General features: G+C 47.2%; 1 protein-coding gene across 3 annotated transcripts in view; it reads left to right on the top strand.

Moving 5' to 3' along the window:
- The first annotated feature begins 30 nt into the window (after nt 1-30).
- The window catches only part of BSN (bassoon presynaptic cytomatrix protein), an 82634-nt gene continuing 59757 nt past the window's right edge, over nt 31-22907 (top strand). For all 3 annotated transcript variants that reach the window (XM_012720249.1, XM_012720250.1, XM_012720248.1), the window contains exon 1: nt 31-299. In XM_012720249.1, coding sequence (XP_012575703.1) covers nt 94-299 — 206 coding nt within the window. In that variant the 5' untranslated portion in view covers nt 31-93. The remainder of the gene's footprint in view (nt 300-22907) is intronic.

The following is a 22907-nucleotide window of genomic DNA, read 5'->3' as shown; positions in this document are numbered from 1 at the left end:
GGCCCCAGTTGCGGCGCCGAGCGTGTGAGCAGCCGCCCGGGAGCCGCCGGCCCGGGCCCAGAACTACCCAACCCGTCCGCCCGCTTGCCCGCCATGGGCAACGAGGCCAGCCTGGAGGGTGGCGCTGGCGATGGGCCGCTGCCGCCCGGAGGACCCGGTCCGGGCTTGGGCCCCGGTACTGGGAAGCCGCCTTCAGCACCGGTTGGCAGCGGACAGCTCCCCGCGGCTGGCGCGGCGCGGGTGACTGCGGGACCCCCCGGCCCTGGCGCGGGTCCGGGTTCTGGTCCAGGCCCGGGCAGGTAAGCGCGCGTCGCGGCACCCGGGGGTGGGGGGCGGGGAGCTGCAGTCTGAGGCCGGGGCTAGGGCCCGCTATCCACGATCTAGTCTGGACTGCTGGGTCGGAGTCTGTCTGCACTTTGAATGCTACCTACTTGGGTAAACTAAGTGGTCGTGCTAAGTGACCCTCCCTCTCCGACTTCCCTGTCTTGGCAAGGCAGGATGGTGAGTGCAGGGTCAGTCGGGGCCTACACACCGTGACTCCGTCACGAACCCTAAATTCTCTTCCCCCCAAAGCTGGACTCAGGAGGGGCTTATGTAACCTCAGTCTGGTCCCTCTGCATTGGGAAATAGTGGGATGGGAAACGTCCACTCTGACTGCATGTATCCATTGTGTTGGGTCGAGGAAAGAGCACAATGGGAGTGGCCATCAGGAAAGATAAGTGTCACTGTGAGGAGCAGAGAGACATAGAAATAGTTGAACCATGAACTTGGTCATATGTTGTTCTCAGGTATTTAATAGCCATAACCATCTTGGGAGGGAGGAAGATGCCTCTGGACCCCAAAAGGTAGTTATTTAGGTTCAACGATACTAACAGGTCATGTGCTTTCACCAAGGTTTAGTAAAAACACTTTGTGGTGAAGTAAAAATGGTGTTGAATCATCTGGCAGCAGATATGTTCCTGCTGTCTTGTGATTTTTATTACCACCTCAAACCAGTGGTAAGGGTGAAATCCACATAGACTACTTCAACTAGAACATCAATGACTAAATACTGTGAGTACAGTTTGTTTAGAATTTATGCCAACCTAGTTTCTAAAACAGTCAAGTGGTTCTGAATGCAGTGGAAGAGAATACTAATATATAACAAATCAGTATAGTAAATCAATATATAATAAACCAAAAACTCAGGAAAGCTACCAAGAGACACCAGGATAAAATGGAAGGCATATTATCTTTACTCCAGGTAGGCCTAGGGAGCAGCAAAACCAGGAGTGCTTATGTCTTCATGTGAGTCTACTGGTAACGATGCCCTGGTGTGGGAGCTCATCAGTTGTAAGGGAGCATAATTTTTGCTTTTCAGTTGCCCAATATGCCTCTGATGTGTTTGTCTCCTCAGAAGTAATTTTTTTGGACAGCTAACAGTAATGAACAGCTTTTAGTAGCCTGAAACCTACTGCAGACAAGCCAGGCTGTGAGCTTCCCTTTTAGGAGTGGGATTTGTCCATTTAACATTAGTTATTACAGTAATGCAGTTGGGAGCACACGGTTCTTAACACTGCAAATGCTATCCATTTTGCTGCGTGTTGAACTGCTATTTGAGTTTTAGCTTGAAGGAGGCTCATCCAGGCTTTAGAGCTCTTCCTCCATGGGGAAAGCATCTATAACTGAATGGAAAAACACCTTTTTTGGAGAGCTCTCTATATGGGGAATCTGGCACTCTGCTCATCATTTGTCTGATGTTGCAGATACCAGAATATGTTTTATAATGACAGGGAGGAGGATAGAGTCCACTGCTCATATTCCTGTTCAGTGTTTCACTTCCCTCCATCTGCAGTTTTGCTACAGGGCTGACCCCCAACATGGGTTAGAGGATCCATGGCCCCTGCCGGATCAGCAGTCACATGATCTCTTTCCTGGCTGTGGGTAAGGCTCACACATGGGCCTGTGGTGCCAAGGTCCTGTGGCTGGCAGGCTCAGGGTATGAGCTGTTTGTCGCCAGAGCTCAGGACTAGGGGTGCTCAGGAGACGGAATTTACTCTTCTAAGCCGAAACTCAGCTTGTCACAGCATGTCAGCTGGGCAGCACCTCCATGGTTTATTTTTCCTTCAGCATCAGAGTGATTTCTACTTCCTCTCACCAGAGTGTCTCAGGTACCTGATGCCAAATTTAGCATGTTCTTTTCTGAGATGCTGCTGAACAGGATGGTCCCTTGATGGTGAAAAAACCTTGTGGCATGTGATTTTGGGCATTCAGGGAAGAGCATTAGCTCAGTTTCCAGCAAGCTTGTCAATTTGGGAGCAGTTGGAAACCTCATAGAGGCAGGTGGAAGGTCAGGTAAGGGGGGGCGATCATTTTACTAACCCCAGAGGGAAACAGAAATTACGGTTTTGGGGGAGCCGAATCCTGACTCTTTTTAGTTGCCGTATTACCCCTTGTCACCTCAGGCTGAATTCCTGCTCACACTGAGCTCACTTGGGCTCTGTGAGGGCTTGGCTACAGCCTATGTGGCTGAAGAGCCTGACCTGAATTCCACGAGCAGCAGCACCGCCACGTCCATGTACCTTGTAGCCCTTTGGGTGACGGGCACTTTGGGCATTGGAGGGTCCCACAAGAGAGTCACTGCGTCTGGTCTCAGGGGTGCATGGACAGTTAGATAGGTTGTGTTTAGGTCAAGGCAGGCTGAACACTGCCTCAGGCTTCACTCTCCAAGCTGTGTGAGCTGCATCCTCCTGAAGGAAAGGAAACCTTTCATTCATTGATACGTTTACCTGTTTTTACAGAGGTATGCCTGACACAGTCAGGTACTCAAGTCAATAGGGTTTTACCTATACATACATCCATGACAAACCACCAGTTCAAGATGAAACTTTATCAGACCCCAGGAATCCCCTTTAATAATAATAAAAAAAATTGCACAAAGCAGCCATGCAGATCAGTGCAGCCTGTCTAATCTACACCAGTCTTGTGCTTTTTTGACATTTTGACATATTTTGACATTTGCAAATTGATCTTCATTCAGTCAGCCAAGGTTTATTTCTCAGGACCAAGAGTAAGCTCTTATGCTGGATTTGTTTAGGATCTGGAAGGGTATCCAGGGCTCCCTGTTCTCTAGCATGTCACAGACTGGATGATCAGACATCTCTGGAAGAGACAAATCATCGAAGGATCTTACAAGCGACACTGTGGGCAGTTCGGTGTCTGAGAAGTGCCTCATAGGCAGTACTTACAGAAGCAGTGTCAAGTTAGAAGAGAGGCAGAGCCAGAAGGCATGCTGGAACAACAGGGGTGAGAGGCAGAGAAAGGCAGGTGTGGCAGGTAGATGTGGTCTAGACCCGTAGAGGGAGTGAGCAGGATGGGACCAAGTTCAGGGGTGTGGAGGAGAGGCGGGGTGAACCAGGGGAGGCACCTCTTTATTTATCCTTTAAAATCTCTGATCAAGGTTGAGGTTGCCTCTTGCTCACTTCCAGCCCATATGCCAGGGAGACTTTGTGAGCCAGAGACAGCTGGGCACAGAGAACCTGCTCATTTGCCGGAAGGTGGGGAGGGCTGCTTGGAGAGTCACACCCGAGTTCCCTTCTTAGGGGACTGGTCAGGCGTGGTATCTCTGGTCTGTAATTAACCAGACTTATTATCAATGTCGGCTAACATACTATAATTCTAGAAAAATCTGAGATTAATTTGTGAGGATAAAATGCAAGGATACATTTGCTAGGTTTGGAAATAATGGTCATTGGTCCTTTACCCTTTAGAGATCATGTTGGCCCTAGTGACAGGATTCTCAGGGCGGACATGTCATGGCATTAAATTCATCTAACTTCTGAGTGGTGATGATGTCTAAATTTCATTCAAAGAGGGCAGCCATTTTTGTACCTTGTCGGGGAGAGGTGGTTACGATAATATAATTCCTAGATTATTAACATTGATAATATGCTGCTGATTTTAAAAAGTGTGGAGATATTAAGGGAGAGAAAGGCTATCTTTTAAAAAAGTGTCATTATAGAAAACTTCAAATGTGCCTTGAAGAGAATAAGCTAACAAACTCCCATGTTCCCATTGTTCATTCACAGCTGTCAGCAACTCTTGACTAAGTTTATCGCCCTCACTTTCCCTTCCTAGAAGCAACTTCCAGATATCCTAACACTACATCATCAATATTTCACTATGTATTTCCTCTCTGTGTAGTGTTACCACAGCACATAATCACATCCAAACAGGCTTTTTAATCTCAGCAAAAGTCAGTTTTTATGATTATTTTAGGCATTTATTTTTACAGGTGGTTTGTTGGTACTGTAATCTAATGCATTGCATTTGTTTGATATATCTCTTCTGTTTCTTTAAATCTGTAACTTCTGTCTTTTTTCCTCTAATAATTGATGATTGGAAAGGGTGTCATTTGTCCTAAGGCATTTCGGCATTTTGTATTCTAGATTATGGGATGGTAGTCCTCTGTTGTCATTTAAAGAGAGTCCTCTGTCCTCAGTTTCCTCCAAAACCTGGGAATTATATCTAGAGGCCATTCAGATTCAAATTTAATTCTTTTGGCCAAGAGACTTCAGGTTTTTAAAGGATATGTTGAGGACTTTTGACAGAAAGAACTGGGAGTCCAGCGAACGAAGAGCCAGAATTTGCAGGAGTGTGGGAAGCAGAAAAAGCGCAGTGGGTCACTTTCCTGTTCTTTCCTAAAATTCTCCTCCTCTGAGTAGTTAAGATGATGAGTTTTAGAAGACAAAGCTTTTAGACATTCCAGGGTTATATTTTTCCACCTCAGTTTTGGGGAGCTCTCCCTGCACATGTAAGGAGGAGGCTGCTAGGAGACAGGATTTGGGCTTCAATAAGTCCTCTCTCTTCTCACTAGTCCTTAGTCAGTCATGTCTGAAATGGGGCCCTTTCTCTTGTTAATGGTGGAGGTGGGAGGGACAGACCTGCCATGTATGGGCTATCTGGGCGAGTCTGTTCTTGGGATCTCTAGCCTATGTGCAATAGACTGGAGCTGACTATGGCAAACTATTATAGCTACCACTCCTGCATGCATGCTTCATCACAGGCATTCTTGTAGATGCTTTACACACTTAATCTTCTCTTCACTTGCCTGGTCACATCTTTCCTGCTCAGAAATCAGTTTTAAATAGTGACATGGTGGGTGAGACCTGAGACCTACAGGCCTGCTGCCAGGGCCCAGTGTCTCCTTAGGACTCAAGGCTCTCCTGGTGGGCTAGGACTTGGTGGGCAATCTAGTGGTGGGGACTTCGGTTTGTGGTTTTTCAGTTGGTGCTAGGGACATCACTGCTGGTGTTGATACTGCATTTGTATCAGTGTTCCTTTCCGTTCCTTTTCCTATTTGCCAATACAGTCGTAGAAACTGGTCTTATCTGGGCAATGAGCTGGGAACCTGCCCTCCTGGAATCTGCCTGTGGTAATGGAAGTGGAAATAAGTTGTCTCCTGCCTTGCAGATTTTGTCTCTAGCTAGTGTTTGTTGGCCCCTGGCATTCTCTCAGCCCATGTGCTTTCTACTTTAGGTTCTGGTCAGCTGTGCCCATGGGTGGAGCGGTGAGCCTTCTCCTTGATTTATGTACACTGTGCCTTGGGCCTCAGGCCAGTCACAGGACTGCTGTGATCCCTCCTCCCTAGCCTGTGCTCTTATGGGCATATAGGATTCTAAAGAGAACCTTGCTCTAGCAGAGACCCTTACTTACTGTGTAAGGAGGAGGATCACATGGAGCCACACTGGGAGTCTCCAAGGGACTCTTACTCACCCTTGGGATCAAATCCAGAAATATAGAGGAGTGAGTCCTTGACATGGGTAGGGCCACTGTCAGTCATATGTTAAGAAGCCATTTTCCCTGAGGAGAAATAGAAGGATCCCAACCATTGAGGAAAGCAAAGAGCCTTGATGGCCTGTCGATGAACTCTCACAAGATTATAGCCTCCTTGTCCCCCATCCCCTCCCTTCTCCTACCCTCCTCCATCCCTCAAATCTGGGACTGCCCCCTGTATTTAAAGAGGCCCAAGCTCTCCAGCACTTTTGGCTTGGAGATGGAACTGTGTCTCCCAAGGATGCTGGAAGGACCAGTAAGACACTTGATGCTTTAGAAGAAAGGGAGGTAAGAGAATTCCCAAGCAGTCCTACCATACATTTAATCTGTGCCTGCATGCAGTACTTACTTGCAAGCAGGTAACAGCTGTTGTCTATACGTTTTATATTTCTACAATTAAGCTCTACTTAGAAGTAGGAGTTCAAAGTAAAATTAAAAAAAAAAGATTTATTTATTTATGCACACAGTGGTACAGGCCAGAATATAGGGGGCGAAAGGATTCACCAGAGACAGAGTGGGGAGCATAACAGGCAGATGGACGAAGTACACTGCTGAGGAGAGCAGTGGGCGAGACAGGAGAGGCCTGCCGCGCCATGTGGGTCAGCTCCTGGCTGGGGATCAAACTCTAGTTGAAGCTACTGCGACTAGCTTCTCAGTGCTGCACTTTAACCCGTTGCACAACCAGGGAAGGCCCCAAAGTAAAATTTTATCCACATATTCAGGAAACTTTGTCGAGCATCTTCTGAATGCCTGTTCTTGGGTGACCTGCAATGAACAAAGGAAAGAGCAGGAATTGGACTCTGCCCTCAGGGGCGCACAGTCTGCTGAGAGACTTTACCTTCAATTTCCTTAAACTCAAGTTTGTGCCTGCTTTCTCTGCTCACAGAGGTAAGACACTTGAGAGCATGATCAAAGGGGTTGTATTATTTCATATTTTAAAATAGTGCAGCATGTTTGCGTAGTGTTTTACAGCTTACAAAACACATTCACAACATTAGCTTATTCTGTCGGGAGCTCCAGAGGCCTAATATGAGAGATCTAGAAGAACAGCCAGCTCGCTGACTTGAGCAAACCGAAATGCCATACACTGAGCACAGCTGGAGAGCCGCGTCACTTTCCTGCCTCCTGCTCTGGGAAGATGGAAAATTTAGCAAGAGTGTGGGGAGGGCTTGGAGGACAGAAAAGGATCAGGAAGTAGGACATTTGAGCAAAGGACAGGGTAGTGTGGGCTGGGGGTTAAAAATAGTGGAAACCTCCTGGGTGGGGGTCAGAAACTCAGGTTGTAATCAATCCTTAACACACTGCCCAAACTGGCTGTATGCGTTGGGTAGGGCCTCAGTGTTTTTCCATCTGTAAAATGAGAGATTTAACTAGATGATGTCCAAAGTCCCCTCTACCTCTGACAATTTATTTCTGAGATGAGGAACAGTGATGCCTCCCACTATCCTTCAGCCCCATGGGGGAGAGGAAACAAGTACAATGAATTTGCAGAGTTTAGTTTAATTGAAGAGCTTTAACTGAAGAGGACTGCTCTTCTATCTTGCTTCAGAGATCTTTCAGAGTGGACAAGATGACCTCATAACCAAGCCTGGACCCCCTTTTTTTTTTGTTAAGATTTATTTTTATTTATTTATGCATATAAGAACTGGGGTGTAGGCAGGACGTGTGGGGCGTGAGAGGATTCACCAGAGGCAGAGTGGGGAGCAGAACAGGCAGATTGACTGAAATACACTGCTGAGGGAAGCAGGAGAGGTCTGCTGCGCCGTGTGGGTCAGCAGCTTGGCTGGGGATGGAACTGCAGATAGCCTGATAACGTTGGGACTTAATCCCTTCACCACCAGGGAGGCCCAAGCCTGGAACCTTGATTCCAAGAGGGGCTGGCTGGCACCTGGCATTTTGGTGGTTGCTCCTTGTAGGCAGCGGCCTTCTGGATTGCCTGACCAGCCGGCAAGATTCCTACCTGGGCCTACAGAGCTTGGCCCAGGCTCCTTGTTCCCAGTTGTGTTTGGCTTCTCATCTCCTGAGTGTTCTATCCCACCCCATGGGGGCTCTGCCTGCAGCCAGTGGGTTTACAGATTCCATGGAATTGGATTGGCCCATGTTTTGTGGTGGGGGAAGCTGGCCATGGAAAAGGCTGGTCTGAAGAGACTTTAGTTCTGCTTCCTCCAGTTGTGTGGATTCCTTCACTTGTGAGTGAGGAGATGGGTGTGCTCTGCGCACTGCCTTCTGCAGCTCCGTGGTTTCTGAGGGCCAGGTCTCTTCCAATGTCAAGCTGCCGCCCTTTTATTCTGAGCATCTAACTCCTGGTGGATGCCAGAATGTCTGCTCTCATGTTCCCTGATGCAGGAACTCTGCCTTGGTGTGAATACCCCAGTGGCCTCCCAGGCAGGTGACTTCACTGTTGGAAAGTTCTACTTTCTATTCGTTTGGGGTGGGTTTCCTCACCCCGCCTACCTCTCGGCTCTGGCTCTGCCCTCTGGTGCAGCTGGCTTAACAGGAGCTCACTGTGCTCTCACTTCAGCTCCAGTCTTCTCTAGACTTGACTTCTTCAGCTTCTGGGGCTGAAATGTGACTCTGGGGCCCTTGCCAGGGTGTGATTTGGGCTGCCCTGCCCAAGCCTTCACTATCCTAAAGTCAGGGAGGCTCAGACCAGAGCCCAGAGCTCAGCATGTCACATGGACTATGACTCATGCAGTCTGAAGGACAGTGGCCTTGGCTCATGTAGCCTGACAACACTTTCCCGAACTTCTGTTGGGGGTGTTCTGGTGCTATCTCCTGTTGGTCATCTCAGCACAAGGACCGTTTCCTCCCATCTTGAACTTGTGCACCCTGTGTGAATCTCTGGGGGCCTGCAAAGGTCTCTGCCATGCTTCTCGGGTTGTATTTGGAGATCCTTTCTGGCCCAGTGGTCCTACTGGATCCTGACTGTCCCCCAGTGGAGTAGTAACTAAGGCGGTGTGCTTGTTTCAGAAGTTATGCTGCAAAACTGTGAGCCCACTTCCCAGATCCCTGTATTTGACCTTGGATGGCCAGTGCTGGGTTCTCCAGGTCAATGTCTTACCAGCTTGGGTTTGGGGAGGTGCCAGCTGAGGACAGTGGTAGAGCCAGGGCTGGCTTAGAGAGGCCCCCACTCCTGGCCCTCTAGCCTTCATGCCTGGTAGAAGGAACGCTGTCTGGGCCTGTCCTTGGAGGCTCATGTCATGCTGATGAGGTGTGTTGGTTTTCATTCTGTAGGGTGCAGAAAGTGCTCTGCAGATGAATATTTTAAACACAGATAAAAGGAGAAGAGGGATTACAATTGAGATGGAAAAAAATGTACAAAATGATGTAAAAATAAACTATTATATTATTAAAAAAAAAAGGAGAAGAGATGGTATGATGGACTTTAAACCCACCGCCCAGCTTCAACAATGAGGAGTTTTGCCAACTGGTTTTTATTGTATTCCGCCAACATTTTTCTTGGCTCAAGTATTTTCAGTTAATATCTATATGTGTCATTTCAATCACAAATGCTATAGGATGTACTTTCTTCTAATAGTTAACAGGTGTTTTTATTTTAATCCAATAACATTATCACAGCCAACAAAATAAGCTAGATCTTAATATAACCTAATACCCAAGCTTATGTTCAATTTTCCTTGTTTTTTTTTTTTTTTTTTAGATTTTATTTATTTTATTTTTATGTGGAACTGGGGTTACAGACCAGAGGCATGAGTGGGGGGTGGTGAGAGGATTCACCAGAGACAGAGTGGGGAGCAGAACAGGCAGTGACTGAAATACACTGTGGGGAGCAGCGACTGAGATAGGAGAAGTCTGCTGCACCATGTAGGCCACCTCCCTAGCTGGGGATTGAACTCGGGCAGTTGCTAGTGGTAGCACTGAGACTTAACTCCTAGGCCACCAGGGAGGACCTTTCCTTGATTATCTTAAAAATGACTTTTTAGAATTGTTCAAATCAAGATCTAAACAATCCTTGCATAGATGTGGAAGGTGTGTGTAGCATATATGTGTATTTGTTTCAAGAGAATAACGTGGATATTTTTACTGACTATAACACTAGTGAGTGTTGTTTAAGCATTCCTTGTGGTTTCTTTTGTCCTTAGTTTATATCTTTGTGGGATGTACAAAGTTCTGTGTTTTCGAGTTGTTAGAGATATTTCTTCTCGGTGTGGTTTGGCTGTTAAGAGGATATAAAGTGAGGCTCTTTTTTTCTCAGTTTCTATTCATTTAGTATGGAGTGCTTTTTGATCAGGTATCTGATGCCATCATCGTTACTGCATAATAAGCCATTCAAAACAGAGTGGCTTCAAACAGCAATTTTTATCTTTATACCTACATTTCATGCTGGCTAGACTTCACTGATCTGACTGGATTTAGGCTGCTCTATGTTCCTCTCAGTCTCCATGGACAGCAGGAGACCCAGGGCATGTTCTTCCCACAGCTATGACAGACACATAAGACCACAGGCCTAACCACACGTGTGCGTAGCTCTCAGGCCTCCGTTTTTTTTTTTTTTTTAAAGTAATATAATAGTTTATTTTTACATCATTTTGTGTATTTTCCATCTCAGTTGTAACCCCCTTGGGCTTCCCATCACCAAATCACCCTCAGGCCTCTGTTTTAAATGACATATCTGCTAACGTTCCATTAGTCAAAGCAATTAAATTTTTAAATATTTATTTATTTATTTATTTATGCATACAGAACTGGGGTACAGGCCAGAGGTGCAGGGGTGGTGAGAGTGGGGACAGAGTGGGGAGCAGAACAGGCCGACTGATGAAGTACACTGCTGAGGGGAACAGTGGATGAGTCCGGAGCGGTCTGCCGCGCCATGTGGATCACCTCCAAGGCTGGGGATCTAACTCATGCTAAAGCATCTGCGGCTTGCCTGCAGTGCTGTGTCCTAACCCATTGAGCCACCAGGGAGGACCAAAGCAATTAATATTTAAGTCCAAAGTTAATGGGGTGGTATTGCAGTTACTATGGCTGTGTAGCAAATTACCCCCAAACTTAGTGGTATAAAATAGCCATTACTGTGCTTACAGATTCTGTAGGTCAGAAATTTGGGTAGCTCACAGTAGGATGGCTTATTTCTGCTCCAGTGTCTGGAGCTTCAGCTGGAGGACGGCTGAAGGCTGTGGACTGGAACCATCTACCATGTCCTCCCGATTTTCATAACTTACAGTTGATGCTGGTTATCTGCTGCAGGCCTTCCTGCTGCTCTGTGTGGGCTAGTTTGAACTTCTTTACAAACTGATTGTGGGGTCCCAAGGGTGCTCTGAGAAAGAGAGAGACAAATGGAAGGTGTGTTACCTTTTATAATCTAGTTTTAAAAAATTCACATGTTATGGGCCCTCCCTGGTGGCGCAGCAGGTTAAAGCACAGCACTAAGAAGCTAAAGCCACTTCAGCATGAGTTTGATCCCCAGGCCCGGAGGTGACCCAGATGGCGAGCTGACCTCTCCTGACCCACCCCGCTGCTCCCCTCAGCAGTCGGCCTGTTCTGCTCCCCACTCTGTCTCTGGTGAATCCTCACTGCCCCTGCACCTCTGGCCTATACCCTAGTTCTGTGTGCATAAATAAATAAATCTTTAAAAAAAAAAATAGCACCATAGTGGGAGACTTGGCGTACATGTCATTTCTATTTTACCCATCTATCTGTGGGACAGTTTCCTAGAAGTGGGATTTCTGAAACTAAATGGTAGGTGCACAAGTTGTTTTCTTATATATTGCCAAGCCTGAGGTGCAAGGGCAGAAGCAAAGAGCTGGTGAAGGACTTGGATAGTCGTCAGGGGTGAGAGGACATCGGCGGACCAGGACAAGGGCGGGGTGTGGGGAGCAACGAGGGAGTGAGGGTGCTGAAAACTGCCATCTTCTAAATATTTTCTAGATGTGGAGCCAGAAGGAATGCGGGAGGGTTGGCTGTAAGGAGAAAGAGAAAGAGAGACGCCCGGCGGGCCCCTGAGTTTTGACTTGAGCATGTGGTGCACACTGGGGGAACAGGGCTGGGGACTAAGGTGGAGTTTGCTCTGGAAATGCTGTGTCAGAGGCATCCGCGTGAGATGTGGGTAGCTCGATGTTCAGCTCTCCACAAGAAATAAAGTAGCACTTCACCTGAAAATGCTTTCATATCAATGCCACCTGCTTCCTACAAGTACCCAATGAAAAAGATAAGGAAGAAGAAGGAATTGAGGCAATACTGGAGTTCCAAGAGTGTGAATCAAGTACATTTAATTCACCAAACATTTATCTTATCAAATGAAGTGTCATAAATGAAAGCACTCAGCGCGAGCCTTAGCAGTAAATACCAGTTGGTGCCTCGTCCCTGCCAGGGCTGAGGATGTGCAGGTGGACAGGTACCGATTAGCATCCCCGTTCCTGCCACACAACGCCTCTGAGTGAAACTTGATTAAGGCGTGGCCTCAGCCCTCTGAGAGTTCTGACTCCCTAGGGAGAGCTTGGGCGCTCAGGGCCCTCCTCACCCTCTTCATCTTCACATGCAGTTGCTAAAACAGACGGGAGAGTTCACCTGGCGCTTTCTATAGGGGCTGAGAATCCACTGCTGGTCGGGGTGGAGCCTGGGCCGCTGGAGCCCCCGAAGCCCCCGAGAGCACCCCCTTCTATGGGGAGAGTGTTCCTTTGCTTCTTCTTCTTCTTTTTAAGATTTATTTATTTATGTGTACAGAACTGAGATACAGGCCAGAGATGTAGGGATGGTGAGAGGATTCACCAGAGACAGAGTGGGGAGCAGAACAGGTAGATCCACTGAAATGCACTGCTGAGGGGAGCAGCGGGCGGGTCAGGAGAGGTCTGCCATGCCATGTGGGTCAGCTCCCTGGCCGGGGATCAGACTCATGCAGCAGTGGCTGTGAGAGAGTCATTGAGTGTGCTTTAACCCGTAGTGCCACCACGGAGGGCCCCACTTTGCTTCTTAACTCTCACTTGTATTCAAGAAACTTCAGGAAGTTTAGACAGTTGTGTGGGGCAGGGTCTCCTTGGAAGTGTAGGAATTAAGAAGAGGGCAGGAGCGTGGGAGCTCCTGTGTGGTGTGTTGCGCTGGAGTGGTGATCTTCTGGTGGGAATTGGGGTAGACATACCGAAAGTCACGCTCTGGGCCCTGCATTTCTCTGCGCCAGGCCTGAGACACTGACTGTGGCACATGGGGTGGCTCAGAAGCCAGTGGACAGGAGCAAGGCCTTCCCCATGGCCAAACATTCAGCCTTGCTCCCTCCTCCCTCCCGTGCAAAAAGTGCTTTTGCAAGTGATAGTGCTCAGTGCCGATAACCAGGGTCAAAGGAGTTTCCTGCCGAGGCTCCTCTGGGGAGCTGTGCTGCAGGTCGAGCCTTGGAAGAAGGGTGGGGGGAGCAGACAGAACAGGGCGCATGTTCTGGATGCTCCCGGAGACCACTTCTGCCACATTGTCTCTCCCCACTCCACGGCTTTACTCCCTAGTTTTACCAGAATATGGTAGGGGGCCCTCCCAAGAGCCCCAGCTCTCACTGGCACTGTGCACCTCCCTGGCCATCATGGTGTGCGCCTTGGCTGGCCTGGGCTGTGCAAACAGACTGAGGAGCAGTGGCAGCCTCTGCGCTGCCCTTTCCCAGGCACTCACTCAGGAGAGGCGCCGCGAAAGCCATCCAGGGCTCCGGGGGCCAGAGCTACACAACCAGCTTCTTTTCTAACTGGTAAAAAACCTCTGCAGCCCTGCATGTGGGATGATGAAGCCAAAAATGCCCTGTCTGTCCTCAACTGGAAGAGCCAGAGAGCCTGGTGGGCCTCTCGGGGAGACACCGCCCCTTTCATTGCCAAGACACCAGCTCACCACCCTGGGTCTGCCTGGCGGTGCGGAGAGCCTGTCTTGTGAGGCATGAAGAAAGCAAACCAGACGCTTTTCCTTTTGGGAAAGCAGCCCATGCCTCTGGTACTCCTTCCTCATCAGAGCGTTCACGTGGGCGCTCACAGGCTTGTGCGGCGGGGCACTGGCGAGGATGTGACCCCACAAGCCGTTAAGCCTCAAATCTCCTGTTGAGGTTTGGCAGGGAGCATGGGCCTCTGACAGGTTCCCTCAGCTTCCTTTCCCTTAGTTCTTAGTCCTGAGCTCTGGGGAAAACAAAACAAAACGTGGCATGCAGGTAAGGCATGCATGTTGAAAAGGTAGTGATGGTACTTGGTGGTAACAATAAATTTGCTTACGTACAGTTTTTTCCTCTGTGTAGCTCTGACCAGTGCAGGGTCAGGACCAGAGGTCAGAGAGCAAATGCTTCCAAGAACGCCATATCAAGGTGTGACAGATCGGGGAGGAAGGGCCTGAGAGTCCCAGCTCCAGCATCTGCCGGGTGAATCTTCCTGACTGCTTTGGGATGAGGAAACTCGTGTTCAGTGAAGGGGTGAGGCATCCGGTGTGCAGAACTGGTCTCCCCGCCCCTAAGGAAAGGGGACTGGGCTTGGGGAGCCAGAGGCTGCCTCAGCATGATGGTCTTGGTTTATGAGGCTTCAGGGGCAAGAGATGAGTGCAGGCCCTACTCGGTGGAGCTTGGGGTGAGGTCTGCTGCAGACGCCACGCAGCGACCCACTTCCGTGGTGTGCTCCCGGTGTGCCAGGCCCCAGAGGCTCACGGTGCGCGTGGGAATAAGGACCGAGATTGTTCAGCCCTTTCTTCTGCCCGCTGCCATGGACACGGGCGGTACCTTAGAGAATGAACCAACAAGCTTTTGGCCCTCGGGGAGTGTACCGCTTTCAGGAATGAGGCCTACAACTGTAGGTGCTTCTGGTAAAGTGTGTGGGTCTCACTGGAGGAGGTGAGTGTGGGTGTTGATACGCAGGATGCAGGTGGCACTAGCCGCATCTTCCGGTCATAGCTTAACTTCTCCGGAGACCCTGCTTTGTCCCCAGGGAAGGTTTTGCTTCCAAAAGACACAGCCTCATTTTGAGATTGTTTCTTTGTCCAACATTTGGTTCACTGTTTTTGTTGAGTCTCTGTTCATTCGACATACACGATTAGTCCCACTGACACTATTAGAGCCTGTGCAGGCTCTGTGCTCACCTAGGAGACAGAATAGTATGCCCCGCCGGACTCCATGGTCCGCGTGAGCACGGAGAGCTCAGGCAAAACCACACGGTTTCTGGAACGGAGCAGTGGGAGTCCGGAGCCCGCACGGTCGCTCTCAGCGCGGGGCCTGCCAGCCTCGGGCAGCGTTTCTTCCCTGGCTGCTGAGGGCTGGGCCTCAGATGCGCCCAGCGGCTGCCCATGCCCCACACATGTAGACACAGTGCACAGGTGCATCGATGCATGGGTGTGCACGCTCCGCCCTGACCCTCCCGGAGGACACTTTCCTGTCCCTTGCTGCCTAAGGGCCCAGCTAGATTTGACCAGCTTTCTTCTGCAAAGCCCCTCCTCGGTTTCAGCAGCACCTCCTTGTTCACCCTTCACGCAGAGTGCCATCACTGACCCCACACCTGGCCCCTTTGGCTGAAATAATACTTAGTGTTGGGTTATAAACCTTTTTCTTGGGAAAACTTGAGCCTGTTCCATGATGGAACTAATCTGACGTTAGGACTCCTTGAGGATGGGAATGTCAGTGACATTGGCAACAGATCCTTAAACTCTTGTTTGGGAGTGGAGCAGACCTCTCCCCAGACACAGACCTGGCTTCTTCTGGGACCCTGGGTCATTGAGAATGGCTGAGCCGAGAGTGGGGGGTAAAAGAATGCTTCCGGTGGGAAACAGAGCCCGACTTGGACACTCCTGCCTGCTTCTCTTATTCTCCCTGCTGCTTCTTGCTGTAGTCTGGTGTTCCTGGCTTCTTTGGGCCTCCTTGGGAATCTTGGCAACTCAAAGCTCAATTTTCCCTCTCTCCTTTTCCTTTCTCTCTCTCTCATTTTCAGATTTCCAGGGGGGGAGGCTGAGAGGCTCAGTGTGGCCCAGGGCCCGGGAGAGCTCCGATCCCCAGCGCAGGTACGCAGCCTGCACAGCCCCTGCTACACACCTGGGGTGGCCCCACAGGCAGCTTCACGGTTGGGTAAGGGAGACTAAGATAGGAGATAAGCTCCGGGAAAATCCCGAGAGTTTTGTTCATCTTCCCTGCTCTGCTTCCCCTCCTCCCTCTCCGCTCCTTTCTCAAAGCAGGGACCACCGCCCAGCTGTTTGCTTTGCTGGTGACCTGTTCATTCTCTTCTAGCCTGACCTCCACGTATCTTGAGGCGGCTATTCCCGGTTGTCTATTGAGCTCAGCTGCCCGAGTGAGAGCTGGCACTGCCAGGCTCATCCAGTCTCTTCTTTTGTCGAGGACGAGATTGTGCTTTTCTGGCCAGTCCCTTTTCATTATTGGGCTTAACTTTCATTTTCGTGGCCTCCTTGGAGCCTCAGCTACACGTACGGAAGGGGAAGGGGCATCTGCCAGACGCCCCTCTGGGGAACAGCTCTCAGGTGCCCTTAGACTCAGGGAGGCCACCTGGGACCCAGGCTCATGGAAACTTGCCCATCCTCCTCTGCCTGGGCATTGTGCCAGGGGCTGAGCTGCCATGGCGAACAAAGCAGACATAGCCCTATTCTTGAGGACCTAAGGGCTAGCTGGGGAGACTGACAACAATCACACGCGGATGCAAATGCCGATAGGGCCGGAAACCATAGGACTAGTGCTGGAGAAAGAGGTGCGGGGTGGGGGTATGGGCATGGGTTGTGTCTGCGAGGTGAGAAGGGGTCACGGAAGCAGGCAGGTGGACAGCCAAGGGCGCTGAGCCTTCTAGGCCCATGCAAAGACCCCGAAGCTTGTGGTCCATGGAGCAGGAGGCCATTTTCAGTGCATGAAAAATTAGGAATATGTACAGGAGCACAGCGGGAGCACGAGTACTCAGATGTTCCAGCCAGAACATCTTCCTGTGACTGCCGCAGCGGGGTGTTTAGATGGAGTCTGTCTCTGTGTCCCCTCTGACAGCACCCTAGTTTTTTTCTCTGGGCTCCAACAAGACCTCACTGCCACTCCCCGCTTCTGGACGGTTTGGCTGGCTGACTTCCCCTGCCACTTTGCAGGAACACCAGCCCCCTAAGGAAAGGTAGAGAGGAAGTAGCAATGATTATTTTCTTAAATTATAGTCTATTCTTTATTAAAATTTCCTTAGTTTTTACCTAATGTTGTTTTCCTGTTTGGAAAATTTTTAAACAAAGGGAAGTTAGGCAGAGATCCTTAAAAAATCCATTTCACAATATATTCAGGAAATTGCTAAACTGTAGCAGCAATGATTTTTAAGACGTTTCTGGATGCACAGTCCAGTTCCTCTCTCTTTCTTTCCCAAGAGTAGAGGCACTGTCAGCTGTGACTGCTGGCCAAGGGTCACTGCACCAGATTTCCCCATTGAGTGGAAAACTCTCTCTAACCACAGGCGTCACCTGCAGGAATCCTGCTGCTGGCCAGCATGTCAGGATGACCTTTAAATCTGTTCCATGTGTGGTCCTTTCTCCAGGGTATCTTATTCCCCAGAGAACCTGGTACCCAGGTAAGACAGAGAAGGCCAAATGGGTCAGCACGATTGCTAAGGTGTGCGCACAGCAAAATGGAGGGTGGCTCCATGCAGAGGAGAACTTATTCCAGCAGACTCAGACTCCCACTCCACCCACCCTAAGTTTCCCATGCACAGCCACGTTTCAGCCTTTCTCACAGCAGCCTGCTTCTGGGCCCCCCTTTGGTTCTGGGGCCATGAGTGCTTGCTCTTTTCTTTCCAACTTCCTTTTTTTCCCAGCCAGGTCCTGGCCTCTGGCCCCGTTCTCCTTTCCATGAACACAGCCTCCCTGTGCATTGCAGCCTTTGCTCTAGCTGTTGCCTTAGTCCAAAAGCTTGGTGTTGGGGGTGGGGCAGGGAGGGCCTTCTCGCCTTTTCTTATAGCAGAACAATGCTGAGCAACTATCAACAGCTCATGGACCAGGCTTTGCAAGGGCAGGAACTCTTCAAAAAACAGGTGCTCAAGCTCAGTCTTGGTGAAGTGTGGCCTCCCTGTGGAGAATCTACAGTGGGTGGGCCCAGGTCCTCCTGGAATTAGAAGCTTGGTCTGTCCCACTCAGATCTTTCCTAAGGATACTGCCAGTGTATTCTCTCTAAGTAGATGTGCAGCAAGGGGCACCCTAGAGGAAGGCCGGTAACCCTCATAGCCACGTCGGCCTGTGAAAGAGCCCCTGTGACAAGTGGCTTCTTGCTACTTGGCTGTAGGATAGGTCCCTCAGAATCCCAGCAGCACAAGCCACACCTTAGGAAGCCAAGCCCAGACCCCATCGTTCTGGCAGAGTTCATGAAGGGAGGAGAGACAAAGAGCGGAGAGCCTGGAGATGCATTGTGGAGTGGGGGCAGAAAGTCCTACCCATGGTGGCTTCCCTTGGGTGACCATGACACCACCAATCACAGTCTGTGTGGTTACTTTGAGTGAATGGGCCAGGGAGCAAGTTTATTAGATTCTCATCCCAGACTAGGTCACGGGGAGCCCGGGGCTACCCAGGAGGGAGGGGCATAGTTTTATTTTCTACAGTAACAAACATTTAATCACCAAACAAATTTTGTGAATCCTGAGTGCCCAAGGGCTCCTGTAAGCAAAATGTTAGCTCACAATAATAAAGTGGTACCTACTCCAGAAATCAATGCTTTGGGCAAAGATATGTTGCCTTGGAGGGGACACAAAGCTAGGCTTAGTCCCCTTTTCTCCTGAGGCTTAGCAAAAATGGGATGACACAAAAACAGATGAGTGGATCAAGAAAAAGTGGTATATAGACACAATGGAATACTACTCAGTCATCAAAAAATAAACTCATGCCATTTGTAGAAATGGATGGAGCTAAAAGGGATTATGCTAAGTGAAATAACTTCAGAGGAAAAAAAACATTAGGTGGTTTCACTTATAGAAAGAATATGTGAAAACTGAACAAAGGACCAGAAAAAAAAAAAGACAAAATTAGCAGGCAAATTATAGATCTGAGACATCACCATCTTTGTATTCCAGGGATAAGTCCTACTTGTTTGTGATGTTGCTGAATTCAGCTTGTTGGTATTTTCTTGGGGGAATTTTTGCATCCATAAGGAATATTGATCTGTAATTTTATTTTTCTTATAGTGTATGTTGGTATGAATTCTTTTTCAATGTTTAGTTAGAGTTCACCAGTGAGGGAATGAAAGGACTCAGGAGAGACAGAGTGGGGACCAGAACAGACAGATTGACGAAGTACACTGCTGAGGGGAGCAGAAGGCAAGACAGGAGAGGTCTGACACGCCATGTGGGTCACCCCCCAAGTCAGGGATTGAACTCGTGCTGCAGTGGCTACGGATAGCTTCATAGTGCTGCGCTTTAACCTGTGGTGCCACCAGGGAGGGCCTGAAGTCTTTCTTTTTTTGAATACAGGCATTTATAACGATAAGCTTCTCCCTGAGCCCTGCTTTCACTGTATCCTGTTTCAGTATACTGCATTTACATCTTCATTCATCTCAAAGTATTTTCTAATTTTCCTTGTGATCGCTTCTTTAACCTCTTAGTTATTTAGGAATGTGTTATTTAACCTAACACTTATTTTGTTAATTCCCCAAATTTCTTTGTGATTTCTAAAATAATTATGTTGTGCTTAGAGAACATACTCTGTATTATTTAAATCTTTTAAGTTTATTGAGTTTTGTTTCATGGCCTACCCTATGATCTAACATGGAAATGTTCCAAGTGCAGTTAAGAAGTATGTGCATTCTGCTGTTGTTGGTTAGTTGTCTTATGGGTGCCTATTAATTCCAATTGGTTTATTGTGTTCAAGTCTATTTTCTTGTTGGTCTTCTGCCTTGCTATCCATTATTAATAAAGCACGAAGGTCTCCAACTATTGTTGGGTTGTCTACTTCCCACTTTAATTCTTTCAGATCCCAAATTTGGGGATCTGTTACAGATATATACGTATATCTGTAATTGTATATATTTATGTATTTAGGCTATATATTGGTTATATATAATTGTATATAATTATAATAATTGTATATAATTTAAATCTTCCTAATGGGGGTCCACCCTTTTTATCAGTCTCCACCTCAGTAACATTTTATTTTGTTCTAAAGTCTGTTTGTCTGATATTAGTATATTAGTATAGTCTTTTGGTTGCTATTTGCCTGGTAATCATTTTAACAATATTTTTTTTTTTTTTAGATTTATTTATTTATTCATACAGAACTGGGGTACAGGTCAGAGATGCGGAGGGTGAGAGGATTCACCAGAGACAGAGTGGGGAGCAGAACAGGCAGATCGACGAAGTACACTGCTGAGGGGAGCAGCGGGCGGGTCAGGAGAGGTCTGCCACGCCATGTGGTCACCTCCGGGGCAGGCGGGAATTGAACTCATGCGTTAGCGGCTTTAGATTCTCAGTGCTGTGCTTTAACCTGCTGCGCCACCAGGGAGGGCCTGCCTGGTAATCATTTTAAAACATATAAAAATATTTCGCCCTATTTGTGTCTTTGAATTTAAGATTATCTTTTCAAAAATAATATAATAGTTTATTTTTACATCATTTTGTGACTTTTTAAGATTATCTTTTATAAATAACATATATTTGCATTTTTCAAAACCAAGTTTGATAATCTCTACCCTTTGATAGATTATTTAGTCAATGTTTATTTAAATAATAGTAGTGATATGGTGGGATTTAAGTCTGCCAATTTGCTTTTTCTTTTCTGTTTGTCTCATACTTTTTTATTCCCGTTCCTCCTTTGCTGCTTTCTTTTGTATTAAGTGGACACTTTTTAGAATAATATATTACTGTGATGATTTTTAACTTACATGTATTTAACTTATTTGTATACTGTTTGCTTTACGACTACTACATAAATATACCTCTTACGTTGACAGAGTTGACTTTATTGTGCTAATTTGATTCCATTGAAATATAAACTTTAGTCTGTGTAGCTCCATTATTTCCCCTTTCTCTTTGTACTGTTACTGTAATACCTATTATACCGGTACATGTTACAACTCCAACAATAGATTGTTCTTGTTATTATTTAGTGCTATGTGTAATCTTATAGAGATCTTTTAAAGAAACTGTGAGAACAAAGGAAAATGAATACATATTTGTAGAGTTTATTTTACTAACCTTATTATTTCTGATTACCCTAAATCTTTTTTGTGAATCCAAGTTACTATCTAATGTCATTTCCTTACTTCAGTAAATCTTTGTTCCCAACCGCTCTTTTTGTCAAACACATTGCATTTCTGTATGTTTTAGGTTCAATAACACATATACATGGTTTTATGCAATTGTCTTTTAATCAGCTAAGAGAATAAAAGAGAAGATTGCACTTTCTTTTACACTTATCTACATAATTCCCCTCACAGGCACTCCTTGTTTTTTTGTGTGTAGATTCAAATTACTGTGTGGTGTCAAATGCTGTCTGCTTGTAAAACTTCCTCTATTATTTCCTTATACCTGCAACAGCTTTATTGAGGTATGACTGACCTTTATTATTTCTTGTAAGGCAATACAATCTGCTACCAATTGTTTTCTCTGTTGTGTTTTTTTTTTTTTTTAAATCTGAGAAGGCCTTTATTTTGCCATTATTTTTAGAATAGCTATTTTCCAGAGATTTCAAAAGCTCATTTTGTATTTGTTATTAAAAGATTGTGGATTCTGCCTTTTCATGAAGAAGGTGCCAAAAGTAAAGAAGGAAGCCCCTGCCCCTCCCAAAGCCCAGCCCCTAGCCCAAGCCCAAGCTATCTTAGCCAGGAAGCGGTGCTGAAAGGCGCCCAGGGCTGCAAGAAAAAGAGGGTCTCCATGTCACCCACCTTTGGAGGAGGGGGGGGCAGGGGTTGCAACTTGGAGGCAACCCTGGTGTCCCTGGAGCGCTCCCAGGAGAAACGCCTGGATCGCCATCATCAAGTGGCTGGAGCCGAGTGGCCCGGAGGAAGAGAGGAGACAGCAGCACATGTTGCTCGTGGGCAGGTCAAACTCGGGGCGGACAGGCTGGGGCAGCGCAGCGACCATGATGTGGCCAAGGTCAAGGTCCTGGCCAGACTCGAGGGAGGAGAAGGGTCTGTCCCACTGCCTCCTGCCGAGGGTGCTGTGGATGCTGCCAGCAACATCGGGATCATCTAAGCTGCACCCAGCTGGCTAATTCTAAAAATAACTTTTTTCATCATAAAAGAAATAAAAGATTGTGGAGTCTGATAAGGTTGAGAATGAAAGACAGAGTCATATTATGAAATAATAAGATATCTACACATTTCTTATTCATACAGTTTTAAAATGGCAAACCAGTAGAGTAGGACAGTTTGAGAGATATTTGTTTCTTTTAAAAATTGAAATTATGTATAGATTCAAATGCATTTGTAAGAAATGATGGAGACATTCCTTTCACATTTTCCCTAAAGTCTCACTGGTAACATTTTCTAAAACTACTATAGTATCACTAGGATACTGACATTCATACAATTCCCCAGTCTTACTCGGATTTCCCTAGTTCTACTTGTATTTACTTGTGTGCTTATTATAGTGTATATAGTTTTATCATCTGTGTAGATTTTGTATCCAGTACCAAGGTCAAGATTCTGAAAATTTCCAGCCATGGGGATCTCTTGTTTTGTTCTTTTGTAATTGGTCCACCTCCTCTGTCCCTCCCACCCTGGCAACTGCTAACTGACTCTAGATTTTTTTTTGTCATTTCAGAAATGTTAAGTGGAAGCATACAATATGTAACCTTTTTGGGTTGTATTTTTTCAGCCTATTTCCCTAGAGATTCATCCAAGTTGTGTCTATTACTAGTTGATTCCTTTTTATTGCTGAGTGGTATTTCATAGTGTGATGTTACACAGTTGCTTTAACCAAAGTGAAGGACCTCAAGGCTCACTCCTCTTTTAATCTATCGCCTATAATGCTTTTTTGAACATTCATGCACAGGTTTTTGTGTGAACATAAATTTTATTTTTTTGGGTAAGTGTCAAGGAGTGCAATTGCAATTGCTGGGTCATTTGGTAGTTGCATGCTTAGTTGTTTTCTTTCTTAAAGATTTAATTATTTGTACATACAGAACTGGGGTACAGGCCAGAGGCTCAGGGGTGGTGAGAGGCTTCACCAGAGACAGAGTAGGGAGCAGAA

Source organism: Condylura cristata, unplaced genomic scaffold (assembly GCF_000260355.1).
Source record: "Condylura cristata isolate star-nosed mole 26May11 unplaced genomic scaffold, ConCri1.0 scaffold00004, whole genome shotgun sequence".
In the NCBI taxonomy this organism is placed as follows: Eukaryota; Metazoa; Chordata; class Mammalia; order Eulipotyphla; family Talpidae; genus Condylura; species Condylura cristata.
This window is presented reverse-complemented; position numbering and strand designations above follow the sequence as displayed.